General features: G+C 45.3%; 1 protein-coding gene across 5 annotated transcripts in view; it reads left to right on the forward strand.

Moving 5' to 3' along the window:
- Positions 1-23,995, forward strand: part of AXIN1 (axin 1) — a 76,746-nt gene that overhangs the window by 25,235 nt on the left and 27,516 nt on the right. For all 5 annotated transcript variants that reach the window (XR_012625338.1, XR_012625339.1, XM_074841568.1 and 2 more), the window contains exon 3: positions 17,734-17,874. Coding sequence is in view for 3 of the 5 variants with exons in the window: in XM_074841568.1 (XP_074697669.1) it covers positions 17,734-17,874 (141 nt within the window). In the remaining 2 variants the exon portion in view is untranslated. The remainder of the gene's footprint in view (positions 1-17,733; positions 17,875-23,995) is intronic.

The raw sequence follows: 23,995 nt of genomic DNA on the forward strand, positions 1-23,995 counted from the left end.
GATCTCATCACTTGGGAGAGTGGCATTGACCAGGATCAGAAAAGATTTTCTAGAGTCGGTTGATCACCAACACATCCTCTCCTGCTGATCAAATTATGGTGCTTGGTCCTCTTCAGGGCTGATGGAAACATCTCCTCTCTAAGACTAGCAGTTGAGCAGACACTGTTCTGGGGGTGTATTCACTGTTCTGGATTCTTACCACATTTCCAGTGAAGGTCGCTGTCAGAGTTCTGTCACTTCGTGACCTTGCCCTAAACTACTAGGGAGACAAAAGTCTTACTCAGCAATGGCATTTTTCCCAACAAATAAGCCCAGGTCTTTGTGAGCAGTGTCCTGAGAGCTGTTGTGGCCCCATATCCCCTCTGATTGCAGCAACGAATAAAATCCCCAACCGTTTTTTTGGGTGCAACTGCATTTCTAACAGTAAATGAAGATTCTTCTTCCTGATCCCAGGGGCAGTCACTCACAGACATGCATGGCCTCTTGATCTCCTGGGGTTGGCCCCAGTCAAGGAAATGTGCAGATATTTCTTTGTCCCAACCTGTACCCAGAGGACAGGTCACCCTGGGGGGAGATTTGCAAGGTTGATGTCAGGAAATAGCTGCTTGAGAAAGCCCTATTGCTTGCTACTGGATAAAGCAGCCTGATTAATTGTTCTGATTGCTTGTCTGGACTGAGGTAGACTTCCAGTGGTGAGACTGAGAGCAGCTGTGAAGTTGAAGATTTGGAGGTCAGAAATTACAGCCCTTCAGCAGGCAATCCCACCAGGAGTCAACCTGCTGCCCGCGGGCAAGTATCAAAGTGATCCTGCACGTAAGTCGCCAACAGTGGAATTCATAAACTAATTTATTATTTGCTTAAAGCTGCACAACAAATGCATGTCTGCAGCATACATAGACATCTGTTATCGTCTTGAGCAGAGAAGATGATGCCATTGAGCAGTTGCTGTGTTAGCAACATGCACATGCAAAACAGAAGAGCTTCTCTTTGCTCACTTAACAGTGCGAATTTTGCATTGTACTGTGGATATACGCAGAGTCCAGAAAGATCAGTCCTAGAATAAGAACCGCTGGCAAATATTCTCTATTCCCTGGATGCGACAAGGCACTGGCAGCAAAAGTTGGCAGCCAAGTCTCTCTGCTGTCGCGTCGCGTCACGCAAGAGTCTCACAGCTGCAGATGCAAATGTGCAGGCTCAGACATCGGTGTCACACGCTCCTGCATGTTTTGATTGATTCATCTAAGGTTTTCACACACAGGTTTGGGGACGGGTGCTTTCATCAACTTTGCGCTCAAAAAGTATGCCAAGGATATTATGATTCATATTACAGACTCGCTTGTAGTTTGGGGCGGGGGGGGTGGGGGGTGGTTAATAGCAATGTTAAAATATCACTCATTTACTATATAGGCAGAGCTGGCGGCAATGGCTGTAGTCATGGTTGCCTAACATTTCCCATTATATAAAACTTTGTTGTAGTTGCTCATATCTTTATCAGACTGTGTTGTTTGGTATTCTTCCATGCGGAGATTCTGCCTAAGGCTGAATTATTCTGGCAAATTTTAGCAAAAACACAGGGGGAGGAAATTACATTGTTTTGCTCATGTCAGAGTCTTACAATTTACTTTTCATTGATAACCTTCCAGCTTTCCTACTTTGAAGCACGGGTGTATCGTTTGGCAAGTGGGTTGCTGGAGATGGGAGCGGTGCTGGCAGCTTGAGCATACCTTTTGCTGTCTGTGTGACAATCCGTTCAATTTGATTAAATTATAAGCTTGTGACAACTGTAGATGGTTTAAAATTTTGGCAGCCAGAATATCTGAAAAGTGTATTTACTCTGACAATGCTCATGGCTAAGACTTCAGAGACTGGAAACCGCAGTTCCTGTTGCAGCTGCTGCTGATTCTGGAATCTCCGACACTCATCGTTTGGTGAGCCGGCTGTCCTCTCACATCCTCCAGAAAAGGCACTCCACAAAACAAAGTTGGGCAGTGACAGGAAGGAGGTGAGGAGGGTGAGATCTTCCAGTGGTGAGCAGGTAATACTGGGAGCATCACAAGACAAGGCTGTACAGGGTATTGAAACTGGAGGGGGGTTTTCCAATGGTTCCCGGTGTTTCCAGGCGCTGTAGTGAAGCTGCCTGTTCAGCCTTAGTTCAAGTCCCTATGCAGGAGGAAGATACTGCTGACCCACTCAGCAGCCAGTTTCGGTAATGGGGTAGAATTCGCTTTTGCACAAATGAATGGCAGGTTAGAGGAGAGAAACCCTGTTCGCCTCCAAGGGGGAGGGCTGTGACCTCTATAATTGAACCCACGTAGCTAAACAGCAGAAAGGGACTGAGGATGTTTGCCCTGTGTAGACGTAGGATGGTGTAAGTCTGATGCACGGTACTATCGCATGGTGTTTCATAACTTTCTCTACTCTTGTAGCTACTTGTTGATGTGTGATCAGAGTCTTTTTCTTTAGGCCTCTTGCTTGTTCAGTGCATGGGATGGCTAGTGCCGGCAGAACTGACAGTGCAGGCGGGAGGGAAAGTGCACGGGGCACCTGCATTACCTCTTGCATCGTTAAAAGTCCTTGCAGTTGAAGAGGCAGAAGATGCAAGCAGAAAAACACAGGTGCTTCTGTGCTGGTTTCTGCCAGAGATATCCTGAAAGACAGCTCTTCTTCCTGGGAGAGAGTCATCGTGCCTGCTTAGCTTTCTGTCTGCAACTTAAGACCCAGATCAGACTTACTGATGTGCTGAGCATGCATCAAGGCAGAAGTCTTACAAAAATGCTGAGTATTAGTCCCAGAGCATTTCAAATTGAGCATCAACATTTTGAGAAAATTTTGACAATTTCAGCATTGCAGTTGGCTTTTTGTACATAAGAGGATGACAGCTTTTCCTTCCTCCAGAATAGCAGCGCAAATAAATACAAGATTTGCTTGTGAAAATTGCCACAGAAGAATCTCCAACAAAGTGAATAATGCTGCATTCAGCATGAGATTCAGGTGATGTAAAAGTACAAAGAGGGGGGAAATAAGGCTAGTGATCTATTTATCCTGTGCCCTGAGCAGGTGAAGTTCTGCAGAGAGTGGTGCAGGATCAGTAAGAGTGTGATACATGAGCACAAGGGAGGTGAGTAGAAGATCATTTTTTTCAAAACTGTAGATTGCTTTTCCCTGCTGTCTTAAGGAGAAAACATTTAAAGCAATGAGGCATTTTTGTGTTACCTACTTAGTCAATGAAATCCTGTATGTACGGTATGGCACATAGGCATTCTGTAACAGATACGGTATGTTTGTGTCACACAGATGGGCTCCAGTGTTTCACAGCTCTTGTGCTTCAGGCCCTACACAGAAAACAGCCTTTTCCTTCATCCAGAGGATTTCATTTTTAATTATGGCAGCTGGGATGATTGCAGCACGTGGCAGTGGGTCAGACTAGCTGTGGTGCTCTGCTCTGGGCTCCACTTGCTATAGAAGAAAACAGCAGCAACACATCGTGTCAACTGGAGGTGATTTGGGGCCCATCCACTGCCATCTAAAATGCAGAATTAAACCAGGTTTCAGCCCTGGGGCTCCCAAATTGTGGCTTTTCAAATGGGCCTGTGCTGACTTCGGTGTCTGGGAAGGCGTCAGCTGAAGCTGGAGCATTCGAGGCAGTTATAAGATCTCTTCTCCATGTAGGTTTTCTGCTGAGATCTGGCTGCAGCCTCATCGTTATTCAGAGTACTGAAGAGTCTCTCTGTGCCTCCCCGTTTTCACTAATTATAGCAGTGTCTTTGGGGCCTCCCTCCCCTGTTGAATCTGGTTGGGTGTCAGCAAATACCTTGTACTCAGAATTTCTGGAGGGAGTAAAAAGAGATCAGCAGAAGCACACAGAGTTTGATATCCTAGCCTTCTGTCTTTAAGAAACCAAGGTAAAAAAAAATACAGCTGTCTTTTATCTGAACAGTGGCTAATTTATTTAGCACAAAAAGCACATTGTTTGCATTGTCACTTATTTTTCCTAAATGGAGCCGTCAAATGGTTTTAATTGTATAAAGATGCGTAGGAATGGAACAAGAATTCAAGCAGCTCTTCTACAGCACTTGAAATGGACCTGGTACTTCATATATATCCCCACAATAATGCGTACCAGATGAAACAATACTGTGGAATTTGCGTAATAAAGGTAGAAGCCCATATATCTGCCTGTTCTAAACCAAAACAGAAAAATTCTGTAAGGCAAAAATAACAACAAACCCCAACACAGTTCTTGAAGTCAAGTTTCACGTGCTGTAAAGTGCACTGAGAAAAAACAAGCCCAGGAGTTCCCTGAGCAGTGGCCAAACAGGGTAAGAGGATAGACTGCATACATAAGCCTCCCAATGGCTGCCCTAACACTCTTGTGCTACAGTTAAAGGTATTTCATCTCCCCTCTGGTCTGGAGTTTAGCTGGACCTTCTGGTATAGCAGTGACCCAGGAGCTACCTTGTGAGCTCCTGTGCGATTTGTCTGGGAGCAAGTCTTTTTTTTTCTTTTTTTTTTTTTCCTTCCCTGCCTCCTTTAGCCGTTTTTCACTACATTTTAATATCCATTTAAATGAGGTGAACTGGTTCTTCAACCTTGAACTATTTAGTGAATAGCTCTGGAGATGTTGTCACCTTCAGGAGCGGAGCATGCTCAGTGGGGTCCTTCACTAAAAGGTCAAGGTATATGCAGTAAATAAGCATTGCTAACCAACCTGTGCTGGCTGGCTTCAGATGCTGATCTCCATCTTTCTCACTGCTGAAATCTTTGCTTTTGGTTTGCTAGTCAGCCAATTTAGATCCATTCGTAAAAGTACAGCCACAAGAAACGAGAAACTGAATCCACTGATTTCATTCATCATTTTTAAACATGACTTTTTGTGACCTCGTTGCAGCGATTGATGGTTTGGCTTCCAGGTCTGGCTGGAGATGCAAGGTTTGGTGACTGTCCTAAAACTAGCACTGTGAAAGACTTCATTCTGCACCATCTAAGGGAAAGTTACTTTAGTCCTTATTTAAAAGGAAGGCTGGCTGTAGCATCTTCACAGGACTAACTTCCCTCTCCATGCCTATTTTCTGTGGACAGCAGCAAGTTATTTGCTGTTAGTCTGCTAAACTCTTAAAAGAGGAAAAAAATAAGTATCTCTAGAAAAGGAAAGATCCTTTTTAACACCATCTGTCTCCTTCAGACACAGTTTCTGCGTGGTTCATTCCTTCTGGTTGTTGTTATTACAGTTCTTCTGGGGATTTGTCATTGCTGTCAACCTCTAACAGACCTTGTCAGAGGGATAGCATGACTCAGTCCACCCTCATCTTGCCCCAACCATTGCATTATATTGGCCAGGTCTGTTTGAGATGAGAAGGGAACGTCAGATTACAAGCTCTCAAGAGACCAGGAGACCGAGTTAGGATTTATACATTTGCTGTGATGCTGACATCTCTTCAGAGCTGAGCAGTAAATGATAGAGCAAGTATAAAAGCGTTTTGTAGCTTGCCAGTACTTTGTTGTTGATACAGCTTGCTGTTTGTTAGCATGATCCAACAAGTATCCTTTAACGACCCCATTTGGGGAGCTTGTGAGACTCCGGAGGACTGCTAGAGAAGCTCTGTTTCATGGTGCTGTACTTCTGAGACCTGTTTATCTGTCATGGTTGTTGCCAAGTGATGCTTATGAACTCCTGCTCATTATAAAATCCTGATCGGAGGCAGAAGTCTTTTGGGGAGATCTTCTTTTCTGTCCCAATCTAATGGTCTCTTGACTTTAAACTTACATGTGTTCCCTAGATAGAAGTGAAGTTAAATAAGGCTTTGCAGGAATTCTTAATGCGAAGGTATGAAACATCTTTATGAAGGTCTTTTGCTCAACCGAGTTGTTTTTTCATGTGCTGCCAATATCTTAGCCCACTTCTTGACCTTTAATATACACTGAAAGAGAAGATTAGGATGTTTCTAATCAGCTGAATCTCCCCTCTGGGAGCACTATTAAATCCTGACTCTCAGCTTTATCTCTGCCAGGTCTTGCCAGCCCTCCGTGTTTTTGGTTTTGTTACCAGCTGAGGTCAGAGTTCGGTCACCTCAAAGGTTCTTGTTCAATTGGGGCAGTTTCTTGGATCCTTTCTGTAGGAGTTAAGACACTAGTGAGTGACTCTGCTTGGAGGCAGACCTCTTCGTTTCATGTGTGTGGTGAGCCAGACCTTATTCAGTGAAATAAAATCTTTTTTCTGTGCAGGATTATTGCTAATCCTACCCACCTCATCATTGGTAGGGCTTCCTCAAAGGTCTTCAGGAACAAACCTGTGTGGTTTTGAGGCGCAAAGTCAGGTGCCTCTTAGATGTTCAAACTGTTACATCAACTGGTTTCTTCTGCCATCAAAATTTGTAATTTCATTAAAATACCAAGTTTGTTTGCAATAAATCGGTTATGAGTATTGAGTTTCATGCCATTGTTTTGATGAGGATTTAAGTGAGGCTAGCAAGTCTGTGGTTGTGCGGCTCAGCTTACATTACATGGCCCAGTGATACAAGCAAGCAGTTTAATGTCAAAGCTGCAACTAGTCTTTGTAAAATGTAACCCCCTTGAGTTGCATATCTTTGCCTTTCATTTCAGCCATCAGCAATACCACTGTTGTGATTTAAGTATTGGGAAATTTATCCCTGAAAGCAATACAGACAACAGATTGCAGTGCTGGGGTTTATGCCCTCCTGATAAAGTTCAGTAATCTAAGGAAGGACTGAGCCCAGGTGGTTTTATCTGCCCTTTGATTCCAACGGCTCCCATTCCCCAGTGTGGTCCACCTACCTGTAGACGTCCCTGCCCCGTCCCATGTTCTTGAACACTTCAGAGGCTCTCTAGGTATGTAGGAGGGAGGGGAATGATCTGGAGTCATTGGCCAAAGCTGGATGCTTTGTTGCCGTCCAAAAACTTACTCATCCTACAGGCTCTGGTCTGAAGTTACTGAGCTTGCAGAGAAATCTGCTCATAATTTCTTTCTTGTAAGCCCTTTGTTGTTGAGCAGAAAATTTGGCAAAGAAGGGTCGAGGCACTGGAGAATCCCTGGTTCTGCCTGGTTATACCAAGCCTCCTCAGATCTTTCCTTGGAACAAGCAGGCAAGAGGAAATACTTTCCATTTCAGAGAAGCATGGGCAAACAACGTTGCTTCAGACAGAGAAGAAAAGCAGCAGACGGAGTTACAGTGCTGAATCCTGCTAGCCAAAAGCATGCTCTTGCCTTTATTCAATCATTCCTGGAACACAGTGTTCTTATTGTATTCCTCCTCACCCTGCTCAGCGCCTCTCCTCGGGCTCAGGACTCGGAGATACCCCGACCACAATGCTGGCAGGTTTGGGGAAGTTAAAAAAAGCATCAAACGTATCTCGGAAATGGACCCTCTCCCTTGCCTGACGTTAGGTAAACGTGATTTCTGAAAACCTGGATCCCGTTAGAAAGGTTCCCGCTGTCTGGAAAACAAAGTACGCACTCGCCTGGTTTAGTCATTAAGTAAATTTGTGGTTTGGTTGAGACGAAAAATAATGAAGAAAAGCTGTTGAAATCCTGGGATTAATTTGATAGTTTGCAGGCAGTGGTGTTTTTAAGTGGAGCTGCTGCCTTCTTTAGGTTATAAGCAGACCCAGGTATAAACCTGGGCTTCCCTTCCTCCCCACACCTCAGAGGCAGGCATTTGGAAGTAATTTGTTTCCCGAAGGCCCTCACCACACAGGCGAGGGGGATGCTCTGGGCTGGAAGCTGTGTTGCATGGGTGTCTGCACAGCCAGCTGGAAAGCTGGGCGATGCTTTTGACTGCTTATTTCATCCGCAGAGGGAGCAGCATCCTGGGCGGAATGGGAGGGATGGTCACTTGCCTGGCGTGATGTGGAAAGCTCTGAATGGTTGGGGGTGCCTTGGTTTTTTACATCGTAATTGCTCCTTCTGGAAGGAAGGGAAACTATGGGGCAAAAGCAAAGGAGCCCACACAGAGACCCCCATAGCTCTCTGCAGAGCATTTCCCCCCTCCACCAGCTCAAATTTACTTGGGAGAATCACCCAGGAAAGCAGAGAGCTGGGAGCTGGCAATCACTTGCCGTATTAAACATAGATGTCGTTTCAGTCTGAGAAGCCAGTTAGCAGAGTGGAAAGGTCTCACCTATCAGCCTGTTGCCGAATTTTCCCCAGCTCTCAGTTTATGTAGAGGGAAGGAGACTGCATTATCAGCCCTCTGTGCCTGCGTCCACACTACGAGCCTGGTGACCCAGGGAGAGCACGTTTGGAGGGTCAAAGAGTGGGGGATGAGGACTCGAGTCTCCCACTTGTTTCAGGAGTGTTTGCTGTGGGCTGTTCTCACCCAAACCCTTGGGCAGCTGGAACACACTGGGAGCATGCTGGGAGCATGACATCCTCTGCCCAGGGATGGGGACCCAAGCTCCTGGGCACGCTGCAAGGATCATGTAGACAGGCCCTGTAATTTGTAAAGATTTGTATTTATTTTAATGCACAAGGTGAACTTAAAGCACATTGGTGCTTTTGTTCTGAAATTCCTCCTTATGCATGTGACCTGGGCAGGACCCTTCTGTTCTGGGGGTGTCAGGAGGATTTGGTCCTCAGGGTCAAGGTCTTCTCACTGCGTTTAGGATGCATTTTGATGTCAGTCACAAACTTAGTTATTAAGGCAACTTTTTCTGGCAACATGTGGATGTTCAGCACATCCCTGTGCAAGCTTGATTCTGTCCCTTCCAATAAAATACTAAAAATAATTCTCCTATGGCGTATTGTCTGACAGAGGCCGTGACATTGAAGCCAGTGTGGCTTATGGGTGGGAGCAATGTACCCTGGATATCCAAAACACACACAGTAGATGCTGGATTTGCCCTGGTTTTATAGTTTTTTCAGTCACTACAGAGGCTACTGAATGACTGATGGAGCCAGGCTTCTCCAAAGCAGTAAGACTCTTGTTCAGTCAGTTAATGCAGCCAAATATCCTGTATATTTTATAGCAAATGTCCCTACTTAATGTCAGCCTTTCATAATGGATAAGAATTTGTATTAATTGTGTCATAATTTTTAAAAAAAACCCACCAAACTATATTATGGTATAAGTTTAGTCTAATATGTTGAAATTAATCTAAGCAGATACCTGTTATTGTTAGATATGGAACAAAATGTTCTGCAACACTCACCTTATTTCAGGAAGATGATCCAAGAATCCTGTTAATTGATGTGCAGACATTGTGTTGCTCGTATTTTCTCTTATTTTAATTTGTTTCTTGTTCGTTGAGCTATTAAATAAATTAGGGTTTTGGTCTTATTCTGAGGAAGATGTACATTGCTTTTAGGAAGCACGTGACTTTATTGTGTGTCAAAATTGGATTTTTACAGTTTTGGTATTAAATTTTAACTAATGGACAAAATATACTATTACATTGGGGTGTTGAATGAGGACAGCCTTGCCTCTGTTGAGAAGAAGGAGCTGGGAGGGCTTGTAGATGCACGGTCAGATGAAATCTTGAGGGACTTGTTCTGCAGTTTCCTTGGAACACAGTGGTTGCATCCTGTTGTGTGAAAGCCTTTTTTAAGAAGGTTAGGGTGGCAAGAGGGCAGTACAGCCACAATATTTAGCCTATCTAGTCTTCATTTGCCTCCTAAGGCAAACAATTCATTTCCTGTATTTCAGCTTCCTTCCTAGATTCTGACGAATTCTAAACCACTTTTCTGACCCACCTTGCTCTATCCTATGACCTAAATTTTACTGGTTTTAATTAATGCATCTTCTGTACCTTAGTCCTGCCTGAGAAGCAGTATGTCCTTGATAAATGCAAAGGAGTGAGAAATTGCAAACTCAGACTGGTAGATCTTGGATTTAGCTTTTGTAACTGTACTTTAATACTTCACAATAATTACTGAAGCTCCCCATAAAATAATCTCTGTGTAGTCCTAAAATGGAATTGAATGCCTTAGAATAAAAGAGAAGACCAGCCCTTATCTGTACTTTTAGTTATGTTTTTATTTATTTCCCTTCTTCCTCCAGCGTGGGAGGATGAATAAGCACAGAAGAAGATACAGATTTGCAAAGGCAAGGAGCACTAAAGAGCGTCGTTTTTTTCATCAGCTTTTAAAAGCCAGACTGTAATCATAAATTCCCCGATAGCTGGAGCATGCAGAAGTCGTCTTTAAGCCTACAAGTGACAGGCTGCTGTTGCTTTTCAAACTTCAGATTTCATTTTTTTGTAAGACGCAACTTTGATCTGGTTCCTTTGTAATGCTCTGCAGAGCGCTGGGGCTGCTGTGCTCGCCGGCTGCAGGGCTGGAAGTGAACTTTCTTGGCAACAGCCATCTGGAGACCTCAAAGAACAGATTAACTTGTCCAGAATTGATGTGATCTTTGAAGAAGCTGCCCTTGCCTAGAACACATGTGATTAGCTTGACATTGGCAGTGATAAAGTTGAGATGCACAGCAGTGTCTGAGTACCCAGAGTAATTGGGAAGAGTTTTAAGTGGAGCAACCCTGAGGATCTGCAATCAAATTATCAGCTAAATCCCCAATTTTAACCTCTTGAGCAGACTTTGTGTCTTTAGTGCAGGTTAAATCCAGTCAGGAGTAAAGGTTTTGAGCTTTGCATCTTCACAGACATTTTGTTCTTTGCTCCAAAACATACCTGTGATGATGTACTGGGGAGTGCTATGAATGCTTTGGGACGTTTCTAATACCTTTATACCCAGTATGGCGAAACTTCTGTGATGATCGTTGGTACCGAAATGGAGACTTTTCTGTTCAGGTGGTAGATCAATGTAATCTTGTAAATGAGACTTCTTGGTGCATGCTGTTCTAATCTCTTGGTTAAAGGTGACCCTGCCACTCGGACACCCTTGTCAGCACATGCTATTTAAATATGCTGAAGGGATTTGCTTCGGCTCGTACATCATAAGCTAACATGTAACATGTGCACCTTTTAATTTGATTGACTGGTTGTGATAATGCAATGTGGTATTGTGTGAAGGATGTGACAGTCACCCGCTTGTTGGTAGATGTAAGTATGGGAAGTAAGAGAGCTCTGATATGTCTGGCCAGTCAGAGATTCAGTGAGCTGTCATTTTGGAAGTTTTTTTTTTCCCCTTGGATGGAAGTACATAACTTTTTACATGAAAAAATTAATTTTTCACACTGAATAAGTGAAGATGTCAATGAGCTAAAAAGATATCACAGCATTAGACTGTGTCCTCCCAGTCACAAAGGCAGAATGACCAGAAACACCAAATAAGAGTAGTGCTTAGTGCTGATTTCCTCCTGAAAATGTAGGTCTAGAAAGAGTCATCTTCAAAAACACAGGACTGCAAAAGTTTGAAACTAATTTGTCACAAGTTGGTGTGAAGAAGCAGGGTGGGAGCACAGCGACTCAGTAACTGGGTCTCGTTGAGTCGCAGCCCCCATCTGTGGTCTCTGGGCACCATCCCTGAGCTCAAACACCACCCACCAAAAGAAGGAAGGAGGAATCGTGTCCTGCCGCGAGGTTCCTCGCTGCTGTGCAGGAGGAAGGGTATGGCAGCTGCTCGACCTGCCATTGACTGGAGCGAAAGGTCTTGAGTTCCTGCAGAGCCTGTTTTGGGGTGTCTTTTCCTGGGACTTGCCAACATCCCCACACCTCCCGCAGCTCGTAGTTTTCCAAGGCAACTCATGAAATTTGGGTGATTATCAACTGCCTCATGGTTCAAGCTGTCTAGAAATTGGGATTTTTCCCATATTAGAATTATTTCCTCACCCAAACCGTGGTGACCAAAAGGTTCGGAGTATGTCATGGGAGATCTAGAAATGCTGTTTAGGGGGAACATAAGCAGAATGCATTGGGGTTTTGTGGTTGTCGGCTTTATGAATCTTTATCTCTTGGGTTTACCAATCTAGTGTCTCAAATCTGCTTCCTTGATAGTGCAGGGATTTGGAGGTGCCACCAGGGAGTTTGGAGATGCACTTCTCTCAGGGTCAGGCAGGTGGGAGACCCTTACAAGAGGAGGACTGCCAGCCTGCCTGGATTCTGTCACAACTTCAGTTCTTTTGAGTAAAAATTTTCTTCCAGAAAATGTCAGTATCATAAAAATTCAGTGCTAGAGCTGGAGAAGATGGCGGCAATGAAAACTGATGGATCTGATCAGCTTCCTTGTTAGACTGGGAGCTGCTCCAGCCACACTGGAACTGCTAGCAGACTTGGGAAAACCATGTCTCTCAGACCTGCCAATAGACCATTGTGCAACTTACTCCGTCTAGTGAAAATTTTAATTCTACAAAAATTAGTTCCCTAGAGGCCTTTCATCTCCAAGGAAGTTTCCTTCTTGCCTTAGGTTTGGTTTTTTTTCCCACACTTGTTGAAGAACATCAATAAAGGAGGTACATAACTGTTGAGAACTGAAGGGAGTGCCGTGTGGATTTGGCTTTGCAGGCAGGATCTGCAAGATCTTCAGAGAATCACAGAATCATCTAGGTTGGAAAAGACCTTGAAGATCATCCAGCCCAACCATGAACCTCACACTGACCGTTCTCAACTCCACCAGATCCCTCAGCACTGGGTCAACCCGACTCTTCAACCCCTCCAGGGATGGGGACTCCCCCCCTGCCCTGGGCAGCCCATTCCAACGCCCAACAACCCCTTCTGCAAAGAAATCCTTCCTAAGAGCCAGTCTGACCCTGCCCTGGCGCAGCTTGAGGCCATTCCCTCTTGGCCTGGCGCTGGTTCCTTGGCTCAAGAGACTCATCCCCCCTCTCTGCACCCTCCTTTCAGGGAGTTGTAGAGGGCCATGAGGTCTCCCCTCAGCCTCCTCTTCTCCAGACTAAACCCCCCCAGTTCCCTCAGCCGCTCCCCATCAGACCTGTGCTCCAGACCCTGCACCAGCTCCGTTGCCCTTCTCTGGACACGCTCGAGTCATTCAATGGCCTTTTTGGAGTGAGGGGCCCAAAACTGAACCCAGTCATCGAGGGGCGGCCTCAGCAGTGCCGAGTACAGGGGTCAGATCCCTTCCCTGTCCCTGCTGGCCACGCTGTTGCTGATACAAGCCAGGATGCCATTGGCCTTCTTGGCCACCTGGGCACACTGCTGGCTCATGTTCAGCCGGCTGTCAGTCAACACCCCCAGGCCCCTCTCTGACTGGCGCTTCCTCCCACTGTGGATGCTGAAGGTGATGCAGTTCTTCCCCAGAGTATTCCAGCCCTATGTTTTTTGCATAGAGCAAAGAGTAACATATTTGGCAAAAGTTGGGGACTTTGCATCTTTGATTTAAAATTGAAATAGCCATCAGGTGAACTTGTGTGAAGGAGCCTGGGGATCCCAGGCTGGAAGGAAAAGGATACCCTTAGGGACTCGTGATGCAGTGGGAATTCTAGCTAGGGCAAGAGGACCGAAGAGGACCTCCCTCTCTTCTCACTACATTGAAGCTCTAAGATCTGACGGCGCTAATGTTCAAAGTGCTGAGTGCTGGTCTTGGTTGGAGGAGTGGGAGATTTGAGGATAGGATACAGCCAAGACAACATGCAAGATAAACTCTGAACAGGTAGAAGGAAGCCCTCTGGAGATGCTTGCTGGTTTTCTGCAACAGTTTTGGCCCTTGTTAGCATTACCAGAATTTACAGTGATCAGTGGAGGGCTTTATGCAAAGAAAAGGCAGCTGGTCAGGTTGACTTACTTGGGTCGCTGTGATCTCTGTTATAATTGTTCCCTATGTGATTATTTTGAGGGTTGAACACTGAGAGCTGCAGAAGAGACATGCAGCTTTCTTTCTACGATGTGTGAAATGTTCTGTGTTCATTACAAAAACGTTCATTGCTCTTTCTGTCTAAAAAAATAAAATAAAATTCCGGAAGTCTGCAGGAATTTTTGTGAAGTCTAACTTTAAATACTCACCTTTCCTTTTATCACCCTTATCAGCACATAGAACTCAGTATGTGAGGTTTTTAGCTGACATTTCAAATCGCTCTGAGTGTGCCTGTATCCCCTTTAAAGCAGCCTCCCCTCCCAGATCAGAAGTGACCAGGTTTTTTTGTTAGACTCCATGTTCCTTTAATGTTTTCCTCCTAATAGATGTTGAAAGCGTTCTTCAGAGGCACGGCACAAAACATTCAAATAGTGATACGAGCCAGCTGAAGAGAGTTGTCAGGGAGAGGGAACATTAGGAGAAGGATTGAATACAGATGGATTCCTCAAAAGTAATTTAACCTGTTATGATTGCTTTGAAATCCTATACCCTTTCCATCTACTTACGCTTACCAAAAGTTTACATTTGCATTGATGTATTAGAGGCAGAGGTAAAATGGAAGTAATCCCTGTTGTATACATGCTTAAGTGTGTAATTTTAGCTAAATACAGCAGTTGTGACCAAACTCTTGCCTGCATCCTCAGTGGGAAGCCCACAGCTGTGGAGGGCTGCAGGAGAGCCCATCCATCCTGACTCCTCTGGAGGGGCCAGGGACCACCCAGCAGCCATCTGCTTGTTCTTGGTTCCTTCAGCCATCTCAGATCCATACCCGACGAACTCTTCAGATGCTCTCTCCTGCTCTGTCTTTGTATCAGCAGATAAAAAGGAGAAATTGGTTGGTCTGTGCATTTTATTCTATATGTCATAGTGCTTTCTTAATATACTGCTAGAATAATCCATGCCTCTTCCAGAGAGTCCTGGCAGAAGGTCCACTAGAAGTTGGTGCTACATTTTAATTGGGTTATCCAAAAAGCGTCCTTCTCTTTGCCCGCAGGGAAGGCCTGAGCTATCCATCATTGCTGCCTCAATTTAAGAGGCTGTATCAGCCTCCATCACGCAACTGTCATATCAGATTTGACAGAAGGTTGCACTGCACAGTGCTCCTTTCATGTTCAGAACTGACCGTTATGCAAGGGGAGAACTGGTGAAGGGGGGCTGGTAAGGTATTACTTATTATACCTTGCTTTTTAGCGTGAACTTGTTCAAATTATTTTAAGGCTTAAATATTTGCCCTAGAAAGCTGTTCTGCAATCTAATGGAATATAGAAATAAGGTTGCTCAGTGCACATTTACAGTGACAGACAGAACATTTGTGTGCTGGAAGATGTCTGTGGTGACTCGCCATCCCAAGGCGCCTGTAAACGTTCGTACCCAACTGACTGTATTGCACCCAAGTGTGGAGAGACTTCACAAGGCTTCCTTTTCCTCAAACAGTCGTGAAAAACCTCAGCTGACTCAGTTTTGAATGCTCTTTACACCACTCTGCGACTACACTGAGCTTTGTCATCCAAGGAGAAATAGCTTGGAGTTTTTGTTGGTTTGTGGCAAGCAAAATATTAGTTTTCTCTTAGCGAAAATAGATGGGTAATTTGTTGGTAACTGACCCCATAATGGACCTGAAACAATATGATTTTTCCTAGTGAACAGTGAACATCCGTGACCCTTTGTATTACAAGGAAAATTGGTTCTGTGTCTAGGAGCAGAAGGGCAGGGTGAATAGGAGCGATATGAGCAGCGTGTTAGCTGAAGGCTGCATAGCCCTGTTGAATTCAGGTTTTACGATACTTTGCTAATGCTTCCATCCTTGTACACCAAGTACCATGTTGTACCTAAATAATTCTAGAAACCTCCACCTTAAATGGGTTGTCTGCTAGTCCCAGTTCACGTAGTGGCTGTCCCACGTTTATACTCTGTACAAATATGAAGAAACTGCCAACTTTTCCCTTTGCTGATGTCTTCCTCACCTCCGGTCCTTCCAGCTGTGCATTTCTCATGGATTTCCTTGTCTTACCTAAATGTAAGGGCAGGAACTGTTTTCTGTTGTCTGTAGGACTTTGACCACTGCAGTACAGCCAGAAAAGCTTTTCACAGCAGAACAGGGAAGCACAAATTGTGTGATGAGCCCTCCTTGGAGGTGTTTGCTCAAAGTGCATTATAAATCACATCAACTAGGTGCTGGTTACTGAGTTACTAAATAAAAGATCGTGCTGATGAGCTTCATGATTTGAACTAAAACAGGACTCCAATTTTCAGAGTCAGTAACAGCTTGGAAAACCCAGGAATTCATCAACTTCAAGATATCTTACAAATGCTGCTCTTCATAGAGTCACAGAATCATCTGGGTTGGAAAAGACCTTAAAGATCCTCCTGCCCAACCATGAACCTCACACTGACCGTTCTCAACTCCACCAGATCCCGCAGCACTGGGTCAACCTGACTCCTCAACCCCTCCAGGGATGGGGACTCCCCCCCTGCCCTGGGCAGCCCATTCCAACGCCCAACAGCCCCTTCTGCAAAGAAATCCTTCCTAAGAGCCAGTCTGACCCTGCCCTGGCACAGCTTGAGGCCATTCCCTCTTGTCCTGGCGCTGGTTCCTTGGCTCAAGAGACTCATCCCCCCTCTCTGCACCCTCCTTTCAGGGAGTTGTAGAGGGCCATGAGGTCTCCCCTCAGCCTCCTCTTCTCCAGACTAAACCCCCCCAGTTCCCTCAGCCGCTCCCCATCAGACCTGTGCTCCAGACCCTGCACCAGCTCCGTTGCCCTTCTCTGGACACGCTCGAGTCATTCAATGGCCTTTTTGGAGTGAGGGGCCCAAAACTGAACCCAGTCATCGAGGGGCGGCCTCACCAGTGCTGAGTACAGGGGTAAGATCCCTTCCCTGTCCCTGCTGGCCACGCTAGTGCTGATACAAGCCAGGATACCATTGGCCTTCTTGGCCACCTGGGCACACTGCTGGCTCATGTTCAGCCGGCAAGAGGGGTTCAGCACGCAGAGGGGTAGGCAGGGAGAGAGGATTAAATGATGCTGTGTTGGTGTGAACATTTCAGCTTGTTCCTCCTTCTGGCAAATTACAAAATAACTTTCAGTGACAACAAGTTGCCTGCGTGGCCTGACTGTCCTGCGGTGTAGCAGAGCTGGAGGCACGTTGGCAGCGGTAGCTTTTCTATGCCAGTGGCAGAGTCGGTGTGAAGGAGCTCTCACCTGCTTGTTTCACAGGCTGTTTCACCATTAATGCAGGTCTCCCCCTAAGCAAGGAACTTGCTTCCCAAGTTAGCTCACGCTGGCAGTCTCTCTTCTGTCATCCTGTTGAAGAGGAGGAGGTTGGCCTGCTTGCACGTGTACTTGAATAACCTGTCTGCAGGACAAGGCATGTGGTTGTGTACAAACTAGCTTCTGTAGATCCACAAACAGATTGTCCATTGGAAGAGCTGGTGTGATTAGATGGTCCTTCCTGGTGGCATTTGCAAGTGTTTGATGTACCCAGGTGTGACATTTGAGATCGGCTTTAGGTACTGTGTTGTAAGGAACAGACATTTCTTGCTTTACCTCCCTCCCTTGGCAAACATGTTGAAGTAAAGAGGGATGTAAAAACAAGCATGGAAGGAATGAGCCATGCTACACATCCCTTGCCGTTGGAAGAGTAGAAGCCTGTTTTGACTAAGAAATGTGCTGTCTTATTATCTAGGTACTGCTTTTAGATGTCCTGCCTTGCTCATAGAATGACAATGCTGAGCAGTTAACCCATGGACACCACAAATCCTGATAGGAACTGGACTTTCTCCATACAGTCTTGTTCCCTCCCTTCATCTCTAATCTTCATTACTCCATAAATTCCCTTTTGCTTCCAGTTATGAGTCAAATTGTTCGTGGTTCTATCAGTGCAACTTAGTATGAACACAGCTTATTCTGTAGCCTGTCACCAATGCTGGGGCTCCGGGCAGAGTCCTCCTGCCTAGTGATGCAGAGTATGGTCAAGGTTGTGTCCTTCTAATTTGACTCTCATTTTTCTTGCAGGCATGGATCGTGGAGAGAGCCTGTTAACCCTTACTATGTCAACACAGGCTACGCTTTGGCACCAGCAACCAGTGCCAACGACAGCGAGCAGCAGAGCATGTCCAGTGATGCCGATACGATGTCGCTGACGGACAGCAGCGTGTAAGTAACTCCAATCTGGTGGGACAATAAGTGGGACAATAGCGTGTTTGTTTCTTCAGTGGTGGTGCTGCTGTTGTGTTGGTCTGGGGGAGGGTTCGCCACAGCTGGTGTTGGGAGGAATATCTGACTAGACCATGGTCATGATCGTTCTTGCTTTCTTTTCAAGCGGAGTTGTTTTGTCACTGTGCAAGCTACTCAGCCTTGCTGGTCTTGGGAACATTTGCAACATAAAATGCTTTGAGTGAACTAAAAGAAATGATGCTCAGTTGCAGTTCCTGCAATGTTGCTTGCCAGGTGCAAGAAGCATTGGAAATGCTGGATGGCTTTGTAGTAAGTGATTTGAGATATAGTATCTTCTGAATGTCAGACGGAGCTTTCTACTTACCTGGGTACTTCTCTTGAATTTTTTTGCTGCCAAACTGTGTGCAGTCTGCAATTGCTCTTCAATAGGATTGGTGACTGACCAGTTCTAGTTTGTCTGGTGACCACTGCACTTTAACACAACTCGTACCGATAAGCCCCCACCAAATATTTTCTGCTTTTTTCTGGCTCATGACCCTCATGACAGTACCCTGTATCTCACCCATGAGATACCTTCCTTAAAGAGGGTCTGCAAAGGGAGAAAAAAGACATTATGAGATTTTGTTGTGACTGCATCTCTGTGATAGAAAACAAGGATTTGGGGGAAAATATTCAGTGTTTGGTCTGTTTTTTAGTAGTGCAAATGCAAAGTGTCTTTCTGTAGAGCAGAAATCCTTTGATTTTTCAAGCAAAAGATGACAGGTTTACAGAATTAGGAGAGGGTTTTATTAACGGCAGTGCTGTAAACACAGAGTCCTCCAAGTGGCTCGTTTAATGTCACTGTGAATGTCAGGAGTTGTCAGACCTTGTTGGAGAAACTTTCCAGCCTGCGTCACGGATATAATGGGTGCTGCAACAGTTCCCCACCTGCCCTCAGTTTATACAGTGAGTTGGTGAATGTGTGACATGGTAAGGGGGGCTTCTGTGTCTGCTGTGGTGGCTCTATGTGAGCCGGTAGCGTGCTTGTCTCTGGCTCCGCAGAGGCTTGGAGCCATTTAGGAGCAGCGACGGGGTGCGCTCTGCTCCCTGGCACCAGCTCCTCACGCCTTATCCATGTCATGTTGCAAAATGGAGGCAGCAGACCCTGGCCAAAGGGGCATGGGAGGCGGAGGATGCCCCTGGGACAGAAGGCTGTGCAGGACCACTAATCAAAGGCTCCATTTGATACAAATCCAGCTGCTTGGCCAAATCCTTCTGTGATTCTTCATATTCATCGGTTTATATGGAGGAGTACTCTGAAGCTAGCAGGGGTCACGTAACTTCTTGTTATCAGGAGAGACAGATGTAAGAACTCTTCAAAATTAATTAGCTTTTAGCACTTCCTTTTCCACAGGTCCAGTGGGCTCATGGGGTTGCACTGACGGTTATACCTGCGATAAGTTGTGATCATTTATGCCAGAGTTCTTCACCCTCCTGATTTTTATTTCAGTAGCCATAATTTATTTCTTACACAGGCAGAATAATTCCAGTTTGACCATCCTATGCATTCTTTTTTCTTTGCTCCTTTTTCCTTTAGGCATTTTATCCCTCCTATGCCCACCATAGGCTGCTTCTAGGACTTTAATTACTACTGATACGTGCGCTGTCTTCTGCTAATAACTAGCCCAATGTCAGTGGTTAGTTTTAAGCAGGTCTTAAAAATCGTAAGGGTAAACCAGTGATCTTCATTTCTGTGCATCTCAAACTGGATACATGCAGATTGATCTCCAAATTGGGATTCTGGACATACAACCTTGACCTTTGGCTTACAAAGACTTGTCTGTTTTCAGCACTTGCTCTTCATTACATGCTTTAAAACTCCAGTACTAGGTTTTGTTCAGTTTTTACATGGCATTGCTGAACCTATCTGCCTCCTGAGTTTCAAAGGAATTTTTGCAGAATTGCTCAAGGCAGCAAAAATGAAGAACAACCAGACGCAAGTTAAAGAAGGGACTCCTGCTGCTTGACAAGACTTGCATGTCTCGGTGCTTTGAATTTAGGCCTCCTCTGAGGAAAATGGCAATAAAAGCTTCATTTGCTGATGAGCGAGGTTCTTCACTGTGTACTGTTTACATACAGCAGTCAAGCTCAATAATGAAGAAATCTGGCTTCTGTTCCAAGGCAGCGCGTGAATGGGGTGTGATCCCCAAGGTGGGAACCTCCCTGACCCTCTGTCAGAGGAGAATGTGTCCAGACGATCAGGATAGCATATTGAGGAGTGCTAATAAACCAGGAAAGCAGGCGGGTGCACAGAGAGCGTGACTTGATGCAAGGTGTGCTCTTCCAGTGTTGGCCAACTCAAGTCAGTGGAGGAGGCAGACCCACTAAGCGGTTGCTTGTACTCTGATGTATTGCAGTTGTCACCAGCTCCCTTCCAAGCTTCAATATTGTATTGATCGCGGCAAAGCAGGGTTTGGATGTGGCTGCATGCACAGCCCAGCTGTTCAAAGCCACTAGTGAAGACCTGGGCGATGCTCTGGCTATCTGGCCTTCTGAGCTGGGGCAAAGGGAGGCAGGCACAGGCTTTTCAGGAGCACCCTGCTCACCGAAGTGTTTTTCAAGTCATGTCTGTGGTACCAGCTACAAACACTTGCCTAAAAGACAAACTTGCAACAGGATGTCTTTCCAAGCACTGGTAAATATTATTGTAATGGACTGAATTTATGTAACGAATATGTTATCAGTCCCTGTTGTTCGAGGAGTTTGCTTTTTGAGTGGCTTAAAAACATTGCTCTTAAATGCCTGTGCTCCGCTGATTATTTTTCAGTCTTCCTGTGTCATACGAATTCCTCTGCCCTTGTAGGCAAAACAGCTCCGGTCCTCTCTGCTAAAACCTGTTTTTATAATCGGCATGGCAGCTGTGTTGTTTTAGCTGGTTTGTGTGGGGGCAAGGTCTGGAGAGGACACAGTGAAAGGTTCTGGCGAGCGCTGGCCCGGCAAGCGTGCTGCTGGCCGCAGGTGGGGCTGAGTTGCTCACTGCTGGTGTTGAATGGTGGGTCAGGTCTTTGGGGCTCTGCCTCCCCCCTGGGCTGCTCAGAGCTGCCCCAGGCTTGCAGCAGCATTTACAGTGCAGTCCTGAACTGCTCTTGATGTCTGGGATAATCCCCGCATACAGATAGCATCTTTCCCGAGTGGAGGAGACAGCCTCTGTGTGGGTGGGGTTGTCACAACAGAGATGCTCAAGGGAAATTAAGGCAAATCTAGGTAGGAAGGCAACAGACAGAAGCTGAAATGCATTAAATTGCCATGTGATGTTCCAATTCAGATGCTGAAATGCCTTAGGTCCGTATCTTTTCTTTATTTCTGCAAGATCTTACATGGGTAGACAAGAGACAATGTCTCCTCTTTAGCCCAGTGTTGTGGTCCAACTAAACAAAAATACTCCTTCCTCTGGGTCTTACCATGTGTCCTGGCTTATCTTGGTTAAGAGACAGCTTTGCCTTCCCCCAGGTGCTTGGGAAGCCCTGGATGCCAGTGGGCTTGGAAGGAGCATGATGGGCTTGGCTGGAGGGATGCTCCTTCTTCCCCAGTTCCAATCAAGCCTGCCCCAGAGTAAGGATGGCCATTCCCTGGAGCAGAGGGGTTTAGGACAGTGGTTACTCCTTCAAAAAACCTTGTGGATTAAATATTATTCCTCAGATGACTGGCCTTTGGCCAAAATGTCTGGCAGTTTTCCCATCGTGCTTCTTTATGTGAGAAAGGTCTCTCGGTGACGGTGGTGCTTTGATAAGAGTAATTGGTAGAAAATATCAGTCTCGCTGTGGATTTGTTTCCTGTCTTTCCTATGGCCTGTGATCCAGAATGACCTTGAGTTCTGCTATATTTAAACAAGTTTAACAGCTTTTTAATTTAAAAGATCCAAATGGTGATTTCCAACTTGTTAGGCAACGGTTTGAAGGCTGTCTATGGATGAGCAAAGACAGCCCTTGTTAGAAGAGTACAGCTGCAGAGCCACAACAAAACCTCCCTGCTCACCAGAGGCTCTTGCAGGTCGGTTCAGTTCGGTTCGGAAGCCCCCCCCAGCAGCAAACCAATCGCATTATAATTAAATAAACAATAGAAATACTCTTTCTCCCGCCATTGCATTTCAGCGCAGAGCTTTATGGTGCTAAAGAAAAACACGTGATGAAACAAGGAAAAACAGTTTGGGAAAGTTTTATTTTAAAAGTAGATGTGGTCTAAAAAAGTTTTGATTTTTATATATATATATATTATTTCGCTATCTATTGAATATATCTCAAAGCAAGCTACCTGACAAAAGGAAAACAAAAGTATGGTATTGGTTTTCCTTGCTTTCCCCCATCTATTGAATAAGGTTTTGTTGGGATAAAATTAAAGTGCTTATCTTTGAATTTGCTTCCTCTGGTTGAGTTGGCACAGTACATTGAACGAAGGAATGTTCCAAGTTCAGAGGTGGCATTGGGGAATCTAGTTAAAATGACATCAAAGGCAGCACAGCGGGGCTGAACATGTGTTTGAAGCCGGATAGATTAGAGGCCATTATCAGCCTTTCGCTACTGTGCTGGGAACAAAAGTCGCTCTTTCCGCTGGGACTGCTGCTGGGGAGAATTAAGGAAAAAAAAAAAAAGAGAGAGAAAGAAAGAAAAATTGCACCTTCTAATATAATGCCGTTTTTCCCGCGAACGGCCATGCGGCTTTAGTGTGCGAGTTGTGTTCTGGCACCCGGGTTTTGTGCAGCAGTTAAGCTGAAATGTTGTCTATTGATGCCGACCAGTGATGGCGAAAATAATCCCCCAGATTTTTTTTTTTTTTTCTATAAAAATTGCCAGTTGTTTTGTTGCCATCCAGTCTGGAAAAAGCCACATTGTGATGCGATGAAACTCTTTAACCATTGTGACTCTTAAATTATTTTTCAAATGGAGGTTCATCATTAAAGAAAATGAAGCCACCTAATGAAAGTTATCGTAATCGCCTGTCGGTATAGCAACGCTTGGGCAAATTGCTCTGCTCCCGTAACGTGTCACTGCCGGGCGCAGCGGAGGTGATGCTCCCACACGTGCTCTTCCTCCTCCTGCATTACCTGCAGCCACTAGCCAGAGCTGTAATTAGCCTGCCTAATTTTCTGTTCTCTCATTTGTCTTCCTACTAAAAAGCACTTATCATTAATCACCGGTTTTATTTTATTTTAGTGGTGTTTAATTTTGAATGCCTGGGTTACTGCCTGAAATTGCATTCTTCTGGTGTGATTTGGTGGCGATTCTGCCTGCACCCACATTTCCAGGGAGCCAGCGGGGCAGCAGGCACGATGGAAATGGGAAAGGCTGACGGTGACCATCCTTGCACAGGCTGGTGCTTGTAACTCGGGAGGTTTGCAGGCAAAACACCGCAGTAAATTGTGTTTCCCTTGCCAAATGGCATCTCGACTTTAAAAATCTGCTGGTTAGACTGTTTGGTTTATGTTCTGGAGAAGCAGCTGTGCTTGGCAATTGGGGAGGGGAGTAAGTGCTAAGTACATTTGGCTTGTGCAAACATCTTGTATTGTGAGATGCCTTGGGATGGCCCGTTTGGGGGTTTGGAAGGAGACGGGTGTGTGCATGGAAGTTATTTGGTACTTGGGACAAACCAAATCCCTCCATTGATTTCCACCCGTGTCTGTGGCATTGCACAGCCTTCCCAGGCAGTTACTTTTACTGAATCAGGGAGATGTGTAAATGTCCGGGGAGGCAGCTGGTCTGCCAACAACCTGATTGAAGAGGGGTTTGACCTTGACAAGATTCCGGTGTAGCCTTGAGATAGGGAAACTATGCTTCAAGCAAATAACTTTCAAGGAGCTGCAGACTACACAGCAGGATGAAGTAAGCAGGGAGAAAACTGATAAAGGTTATCCAATGAGAATGTTAAAAACAACTTTTTGACCAATTATATTGTGACACTCTGGCACCTGAAATATATAAAAATGCATGCTTTTAGTAATAAAACAAACTAGCCGCTTACTCACCCATGTGAGTGTGTGTGTGTGTGTGTGTGTGTGTGTGTGTCGCTTTGTCCGTCTCTACAGCAACATGTAAAATAAAAAAGGAAAGCTCCAAATTGCCAAACT

Source organism: Strix aluco, chromosome 15, assembly GCF_031877795.1.
Source record: "Strix aluco isolate bStrAlu1 chromosome 15, bStrAlu1.hap1, whole genome shotgun sequence".
NCBI classification, from domain to species: Eukaryota; Metazoa; Chordata; class Aves; order Strigiformes; family Strigidae; genus Strix; species Strix aluco.